The sequence below is a fragment of the Hippocampus guttulatus genome, chromosome 10 (genome assembly GCF_054856545.1).
Source record: "Hippocampus guttulatus isolate MCC_2025c chromosome 10, RoL_Hgut_1.0, whole genome shotgun sequence".
Lineage (NCBI taxonomy): Eukaryota > Metazoa > Chordata > Actinopteri > Syngnathiformes > Syngnathidae > Hippocampus > Hippocampus guttulatus.
The window spans coordinates 1,126,435-1,135,750 of NC_141270.1; the positions used below are offsets into that span (position 1 = coordinate 1,126,435).

The window sequence follows — 9,316 nt, forward strand, 5'->3', positions numbered from 1 at the left end:
GTCATGACTTCTTCCGTTGCGTTAGCTTAACATATGACAGACACTACTTTCAATGAACGCAATGACAGATAATTCAAGCATTGTGACAGTTGTGGTCCCAGTAGCTAAATGATGGCTTCATATCTCCAAAAACCTCAAGAAAAAAAAACAACGCACTAATGGATGATCGTCATCATCATCATCACTATTTAGCATCATGATTGTGTCTAAAATGGTGACCATTTCGATACGTGTTCAAATGTATGTCACTCCAGGTGTACCTAATGAAGTGACAGGTGGAGTTGAGATGATTGACGGAGTTTCAGACAGAGAGCAGCTTCACAGCATCCTTCCGAAATTCAACTTCAGCAACAAAATTAGACTCAAATACTCAGGAAGCACATTCCTCCAACATCACACAAAAGGCGGCGCTTATTCCAATAGACTCGAAGGTCCGGTAAAAAAAAGAGTAAGAGAAGGGCGGCATCCCGTATTCCCTTTTATCATGTCATCACTGAGCGTTTTTCCTGCACCGGCATCGAATTTGGCTCCTGGTGCGCACGCTGAGAAGCTGGTGACTGAGAGCAAGACGAGAACACGTGTGCGGGGACGAGCCAAACAAAGCCGCTTCCAATGCGACGCATGCAAAAAGCATCCTTCATGCATGAGGATGATGAATAAATCAACATGACTTAAACGCGCGTAGCTGCGCTTAAAACAACAAACACTTACAAACTCTGACTGCAAACACATGCGGGGCATTTCAAATCACAGCCCGGATCCACGTGCCGGCTGACACTTTCGGGGAGATGGACGAAGTGACACGCCGTGAAAATCTCATGACTATACCGACAATTTGCCGCCCCCCCCACCCCCAAAAAACCCAAAACAAAACAACTCACACGGTTTGGAGATAAACCGGCCCCCTCAGTGTTTGCTTCGCCTTAAGAACAAAAAGCTTAATGCTAACATATAATGGGAAACACCATAGAGAGGATATGAAAGTAGCATCGGCCCCGTACAACACATGTAGCCTGACAATGTAACAACATGCACAGGCAGGTATTATTTATCTTCTGCCAAGAAAGGCAAATATCAAACGGAGGAGCTGACTTCTATTGTTAATCCGTAGATTTGCAATTTTCACTATTGGAGAAGGAGATACTGCATAGTTGGCCAGACTGCCACTTTTATTTTGTAAACCCTTTTCTGGTCACTGAGGTGCGGCCACGCTGCACACATACAGTCTTGCAAAAGTAAGGAGCCGAAAGGTTTCTCTTGCATTCGCTCCTTCAAAATACGCAAATACAATTTTATTTATTTTTTTGGGATAAGACAGATGAATCAAAATGCAGCATCATCGTATCAGGATGAATTTCTCAAAGGAGGCACACGTCATGCTCAGTTGTAGATCGTGGGTGGTGTTTTAAACAATTTTTCATCGTTTCAGTTTTCCCACTTTGTTCCGTTTTAATGAGCAAAATTCATTTTGAAAATGAAATTCAGCGCGTCTGCTCAAATGATGTGAAAAGTTCTTGTACACTCCGAATGACGCATCGCTAAAAGGCGGCAAACGGCAGACCGGTTGCATCTTGCCGGGCACTAGCGTGTCCGTCCGTCCGTCCGTCCGTCCGTGTACATTGCGCGACCCGAGCCACAGATGGCCGCTTCCTCGGCGCTTAATGAAAGCAGCCAAGCCAACGCAGCCATTCGGCAGCGCCGCGTACATTCCTCTTTAATGGCCATTAATGTGAAAATGATGGCCTTGGCGAATCAAAGCGGCGTGTGGGTGGTAACGGAAGGTAGCGGCCAGCCAGAGAGCATTTAAAAGCCCGACTTTTCTTCCACGCGAGGAGGAGGAGTGACATTTTCCCAAGGAAATCTATCAAGCCACCTAAATGGTTTTCGTGTGCACTCACCAAAAGTGGCGCTTTTTTTTTCTCTCCTCATGATTAATTAATAAATGAAAGCATCTTGATAAATGGCTCCCGTTTCTCCTCCCGCTAATAAAAATGATATCATTTGTTCCCTTCTTTCTAATTATCTGGCGGGGAGGGGGCGAAAAGTATTCCGGGGAGAAATCTCCAGAATTTTTCATTATCGGCCCCACAAAAGAAGGCGAGAGCACCTTGCCGCCGCCGCCGCTTCATAACGCGCCGCAGCACTTTTAAATTACGCTTTTTGTTCAACACTTTTTCCAATTAGAGGCCGGTGCGCGTCCTGCGACTGTCAGCTAATTGGTAATTATGACCGACTTGTAACGCGTGCCCTGGAATTCTCATCAAGGAAAAATATACACAGTCGGAGGCACAAATCAAGCCGCACTTTCCGACACGCGTGTTCTAAGAAGAAAATATAAAATCGGCTTATAGCTCATTCGCACGTCTTGTCCTTCTCATCGACATGGTCAGAAGTAGTCAAGTGCAACAATAAATCCACAACTCATCAAGTATCAAACGAATCGACAACTTCATCACCTCTTCACGCGAACAAACAACAGGATGCGCCCCAGACGGACGCTTGCATGCAGCTGCGTCGTAACAAATTGAGGAATGGCTACCTGAACACAAACGGCAAAGCAACACATGTAGACAGACATAAGACTCAAAGGCATATATTCTAGGGTGAATATATTCGACTGAGTCACTGTCAGCTAGACCCCCTTTCCTCCAATTTCAGACTTTTGTCAAGAGTGTTCAACAGCACTCCAAGTCGGACCCCAAAGCCGTAGCCTGTGAACCCTGGTTTCAATTTGACCGTTTTATTAAGGGGGTGTGCCATCAAGGTATTCCCCCCAGTTACCGGTGCACGGAGAGAATGAATACCGTCCACCGCGTGCCCAATCAGGGAGCGTTGTCAAATTGTAATGATCCAGGAAAGGTCAGCATGCGTGACCCACTTCTGGATCCCGTTTCACCCCCCCCCCCCCCACCCCCGCAAAGAGAGAAAACCCGGCCGGCGCTCGCATCGCGGAGGCGTCCTGAAAGCAGGAGACATTTATCACGCAGGATGAATTGTTTGTGGCGTCAGCCCGTCATCCATCGCCGGAGCGATGCCGATCAATAGTAAGGTTACATAACAAGATTTAAGACGAAGACGAAACAGGACGAGGAGGCGGCGGCAAAAATCTCGAGTCATTTACCAAAACGCGACATGACACTTCTTCTTCATCGTCGTCTTTTTTTTTTTTTCCTTGCCGTCACCCTTTTTGTTCTCAACGACGCTTTTGATGATGTCGTCAAACACATCGTGATTTGAATATCAAACAAAGATAACCTTTATTGATCGCCAGAGGGGAAATTCAGGTGTTACAATAGTTCAAGATGAATCAATAAACGTGCCCCTTTACAACAACAAAAAGACTCCGCTGCCATAGTCCTCGAGTCAGACGCTTGCAGTTCCTCAAGTTGCCTGTTGGTGGACTCAAGTGGACTCAAGAGAAAAGAAGAAGAGCTGTCGGCTCCCTTCGCAAACCACACGTACAATCCAGCTTTTTCCAATCCCAAACCTTTTTCCGTGACTTGCAAACGTTCACCAATCGAATTGGCGCTCGGTCGCGCAGCCCCGCCGACACCGAAGGTTGCGATCCTTTAAAAAGCCGAACGCCAACGGAGCGCTATCAATTTACTTGGCGGAGGCGAGGCCGTGTTCACTTTGGGCATCCGGCTGGGGCGCGCAAAGGACAAAAAGGTAACCAAAGCTGAGCCGCTTCCTGTTGGCATGCCCCCCCCCCCTCCCCCAATCTAATGTGAGCTGCCCCGCTGAGCTTGCGCTGCTCTCCATCACCGCCAGCCTCGGTGGAATTAGCGTTAATGAGCAGAAAAGTTAATTTAGTTAAGAGACAATCAACAATGCAGACGCCAGCGTGGGGGCAATCGAATTAAGCAGAGCAATAAAGCACATCCAAAAGCAGCAACTTTGGCTTTTTGGGCCCATCGGGAGGTGTCCCGCGACACTTTCAGTACTCAAGGTCCAGCCTGATTTTTGAAAGGTCGCGAGGACAAATTCTCTCCGAGGTGAAAACCAACGGCGCCGCCCGAAGCGCCCGACGACGGGGGGGGGGGGGGGGGGGCGACCCTCGCCACTCGGACACCCGTTGCCGATTAGGCTTCCATGCGCTCGTTTGTTAGCACGGCACACTAAGCCTCCAGCGCCCGGCGTAAACATCCAGACAGATTTGGGGGGGGGGCCTTCACGCCGGTTGAGGTGGCCTCGCAGGCGCTCGTCAATGCTATCGATCGCGACTGGTCCCTCCGCCTTTGGGAATGTCACGCGCTCAAAGCAAGAAGAGAAGAAAAGGTGTCAGCTCGCCATCCATCAGATCAACGAGCAAGCCGGACAGTCATCAACTTGATCGATAGAAGCAATCGCCTGGGCGTCACGTGATCAACGACGCCTCTCATTAACTCCATCTTCGGAGAGACATGAAAGATATCGCCCCGCTTGCTCCACTCTCGTAAGGTGCGAGACAACGCGAGGAAAGCGCCCGGCAGGGTTCGTGCAAATCAGAGTCAGCATTTTTCGACCAACATCCTTTTGGAACCTTCGAATATGACAAATGAAACGAAAAGTAAACCAAGTCCATCACTGTTACTTCACTCCCGTGAAGGTACCAGACAAGCACAGGAAGTCACCCAAGAAGTTCAATTCAACTCTAAATGAGGTATTTCAGAATAAAAGTGACATCTGGAAATGTGTCATGACCTCCGTTTTTTTTAGAGTATCAACCAAACTCTGTCAGCTCCTAATTGATCTCAGGATGGCAACCAGGATGTTTGACGACATCCAAAACCATTTGCAAGTTATCACTCAGCACTTGAAATGACAACGAAGGCGGCCAGGAAGTTTCATTCAAATCTGGCGTCGCCTTTCAGAATAAAAGTGGAAAAAATACAGATGGGGCGGGGAGGGGTGGGATTGTAAATTCAGGGGGGGGGGGGCATTCATTCCGGCGCTCGACGATGCCAAGATGGCACCCAGGAGGTTTCCTGAGAAACTTACGCGTTTTGTGGTGTCCACGCCTGTGGGCGGCGGCGGTGGTGGTGGTGGTGGCCCCTGCGGTGGTATGTTCCGAAGTCCACATCTGCGTGGAGTCGTGGAGCACGGTGGGATTAGACGCGGACGGGGTGGATGTTCTCAGGTCGGTGCGAGGCGGCGCGGTAAAACCCACAGGAAGGCGTCCGTTCCGATTGGCGTGTTTCCGAGGGGTGGCCGGGCTGCCCGAGGCCCCGCCCGTTCTCGGGTTAGCCGCGGTGGTCGCGGTAGATCGAGTTCTACCTCTCCCAACGGTTACGCTTTTTAGCGCGTGGTCCACCGTCGGGGTGGTCGTGACGGCGGCGGCGGCGGCGGTCGTCGCGGTCGTAGTGGTCTCGGGTCCTTTGGGAACCCCGCTGGGCTTGGAGAGGAAAATGGGGTCTTGTCCTATCCGGTTGGCGTCCACCAGATCCGTCGGGACGTAATCCCGCACGGTCCCCACCACGATCCACTTGAGGAGCATCAGACTCAAACCCAAGCCGATGAATCCGATGAGGAGCGGGACCATGCAGAGCCACGTCTGCTGGCGGGGCCACAGGGCGCACCCCAAAGGGCCCCGGTCTCGGGCCGGGCCCTCGGCGCGGGCCGCGGAGGTACCCGAGGTCCCCGCCGGCTCCGGTTCCTCCAGGATCACCGCGCCCGTCCCGCCGGCCCCGGAACACTCGCTCATCCTTCCGGGCCCTTCTTCACGGCTCATTGGGGGTTAATCCTGCGCTCGGCATGTGTCGCAAACCTTCCGGACCGAGGTGGAGATGACGCAAGGCGCTGATAATCCACGCGCGGGGACAAAAAGGAACATGCGTGGAGAGTCGGCGCGCCGAGACCATCGGACGATTAGTCTTGCCTTCGATTTGCGAGCGACTCCCAAGTTGGAGCGGACGGGAAGAAAGCGGACAAGACGGAAACGGACGGCGGGGATTGGAAGGGAAGGAAGGCTCCGTATCCGCGCGCGAGAGTGCGGCGCTGCAGCAAAAAAAAAAAAAAAAAATCCAAACCCAATTCCTACTTAGCATGCACACGTACGCCTCACCATGTCCTAGCGTGTGTGCGCAGGAAAAGATCCAATTCCCGGATGCGGGATGATCCAGCAGCTTTTTGCCCCCCGGCGGGGGTCCCGCCGCACCGCAATTCTCTCTCCTGTCGGACTTTGCCCTGCCCTGCCCTGCCTCGCTTCGATTTGACAGTTGATTCCGCCGCTCGTCCCGATGCACAAAAGCAACAATTCAGAGTGCAGAAGCGGTGGCGGGGAGGGGGAGGACGAGGAAGGGGAGGGGGGGGAGCAGCGGGACGGAGGGAGTGTGTGTGTGTTGTCACGCAGCGCTATCACAGGGTGGATTATTCTGCTCAAGCGACGCGTGATCCCGCTTCCTTTGCGCGGCCGGCTTCGGATCGCCTTTCCCTCCCGGATGACGAGCGATCCGGCGGCAACATTCCCCAACGGAAGAAATTCCAAAGCAAAGAAAAAAAAAAATCCAGTCTAGAGATTCCCCAAAGGCGTCCGCCGCCCCCGCCGGCCTTCGGCGTCACCCCGCGGAGCCGAGCGACATCGGCTTCGATGGCCGAGATGCGGGCGAGCGCACACGCAGGTGCCGCCTGGAGAGGCAGAGGACGAGTGAGAAGAGGGAGGGAGGATGGAGAGAGTGAGAGAGAGGGAGAGAGAGAGAGAGGGAGGGGGGGAGGGAGGGGGAGGTTGCACCTGCTGGATGGAGCTTGGAAATGTGCCCGCCTCTGTCAGCAGACAGGAAGGAAAAAAAAAAAGAACAACCGGCACTGAAAGGCACCGTGGATTCAAATAATAAACAACAGAGCGTGGGGATGGATTGGGATAATTGGGAGGAAGGGGGGGGGGGGGGGGAGGAAGGGAGGAGAGCTTTTTAGCATTTCAAATGAAAAGCTCTTTGAAGCCCGTGAATGTGACTCTTGTTAACCGTGACAAGAAAAAGAATGCCCTTGATAACGGCCAAAAGAGAGCGCCAAGTCCACTCTGAGGCAACGGCGTCCCATCTCAATATGTCAATGACTGGGGGGGGGGGGGGGGGCGGCCGAATGGGATTCTCGACTTTAAAAGAACACGCTTGATGAGACGGAGCCTTTTCACGTCCGGGAACGGCGCGAGAACGAACCGTCCCGTCCCAGCGTTTCGTTCAGAACTGTGCCAGCGTTTCAGAACGGGAGAGAAAGTCGCATACGCGTCATCACGGCGACGGGAAAACACCGTCGGCAAAATATCGGGCGGCCGTTCCACTTCTTCCGGGCGCTCGCCCATCCCCGACCGATCGGGATTAAACGCACGCGACCGCCAATCACCGCCAAATGCAGAAAGACGTTCAAACAAGCCGGCCGGTTGTCACGAGCATGCAATTGTTGACTCGGAAGCGGCCGCCCCCATCGAGCGAAGCGCACGCTTGCGGAGAACTTTGCGAGAGCATCCGGGGGAGTGGATTTTTACAGTGTTAATGTTCAAAATGGCTTACTAAATATTTTGGTTTGAAAAATGCGACACTGCAAAATGGTAGAAATGGACGGAAACATGCTGCTTTGAAAAAAACAAAAAACAAAAGAAGCTGTATGTTACCTTATATTATGTCTGTCACAGTTTTTCTAAAATGGACCGGCGGGACAATATTGATACACATGCCGTAGAAGAAATGGGAGCAAAAATGGCACTCAACTTCCTTCAAGCCACCACACTTCAGGCCAACTTGGCTCCGTCAGGAGAGAATTTAATATCGATGGTATCAAATTTGCATTTAAAAGGAGTGTTGAAACTTGAGGCCAGAGGACAAATTCCATATTTTTCCCAATTCTGTCAAATGGCCACAGGGGGGGGGGGGGCACATGGCAATTTCGGATGGCCCTTTTTTTTTTTTTTTTTAGTCTAGCCGCTTCACTCCAGCAAATCTGTAGTTTTGTCCCTGCAATTTGGCTCCAATGGCTGCATCACACCAAAATGGCCGACTTCGCTTTGAAGATGAGACGCGGGTACTTGAGAGTCATTTATGCCTCCCGTCATTCCATATTTGGTGTCAACTGGTAACATTTGTGGCGAGTGCAATTTTTTTCTGGACTTTCTAGCGGGCGCTACTGAATGACTTCTGAAAGGTCTGCCAAAATCCAAGCATTTTCACCGGCGCACACGCACGCACGCGGCTTGCAAAAAAAAAAAAAAAATCAGTAGGGTCAGCCTTCGGGCATGTTGCCGTGGCGATCGATTGGCAAAATAAGAAACACGTCGATTCCAAGTGGGGCCTTCAGTCACATCCAATCCGAAAGATAAAACACGCACACGCTAAAAAACAAACCCCAAAAAAAAAGCCTTTGACTTGATGGTGGCCCAGCAGAATTTTTCCAAAATGCAAACTTATGAAAATGCATTTCTTGTTGGCCCGAGGCACATTCATAAATAAGATAACAGGACAATTAAAAGAAGAACACGAACATGATGCATATTCAAACGTGACAGAGGCTTACCGAACAGAAAACAAAGCGACATTACAACTTCAAGAACAACAACAACAAAAAAAAACTAAAAGAAAACACTCATCGCGTTTGTCAGCTCCAACACAGAGCCGACATGTTGGCTGTTTGGTCTTTGAATGTATTACACTCATTTGCATATGTTGGCCTGCACCGGATTGTTTTTAGTGCGCTTCAAAAAAAAAAAAACCAGTGGGCCAAGACGAGGAGGCATAAAGAATGTTGGGCGGATTATGTGCACAGCTGTTTATTACAAGAAGTGAGAATAAGTGCTTCAGAGAACGACATTTAGTTGTCCAGGCGGTTTCATGTCCGGTTCAATCTGTCAGTCATCCGAGATGACAAACTAACACGGCGGCGAAAGTGACTTCTGGGCATCATCTCGAAAAGAGATGATGAATCTCTGTTATTTCTGCTCTCTCTTTTTTTTTTTTTTTGCGCTGGCTCCTCACATTTGCTGCTCCATTGGCACCACTTTACATTTATTGGAGCTTTTACATCAAGATGGATGAAGAAAGTCTCAAGACGTTTGTCTCTTTTACTGCAGCGCGCCTTGAATCAAGGCTTCTATTTCCAGCTTTTCCAAAGCACTTTGCAGCCAATCATCTCCCCCCCAAAATAATTTCAAACCATTTTGTACTTTTTTTCCCACAGCTGCGATATTCACAGCGCTGGTTTTTTTTAGAGCCACACAAAGTGGTTCCAGAGTGAAAACAATTCTTCAATCAATAATGCTAATTAATGTTGGCCATTAAAATAATCATTCCAGTCCTATTCCAAGGCTTTAAAGGGCCTCGAAAGCGAAGTGAGAGTTTTTTTTTGACTC

General features: G+C 50.4%; 1 protein-coding gene across 2 annotated transcripts in view; it reads right to left on the bottom strand.

Annotated features, from left to right (window-relative positions):
- nrg3a (neuregulin 3a) overlaps positions 1–6,610 on the bottom strand; it is a 96,461-nt gene extending 89,851 nt beyond the window's left edge. For both annotated transcript variants that reach the window (XM_086122557.1, XM_086122556.1), the window contains exon 1: positions 4,981–6,610. In XM_086122557.1, coding sequence (XP_085978683.1) covers positions 4,981–5,710 — 730 coding nt within the window. In that variant the 5' untranslated portion in view covers positions 5,711–6,610. The remainder of the gene's footprint in view (positions 1–4,980) is intronic.
- Between the last annotated feature and the right edge of the window lie 2,706 nt (positions 6,611–9,316).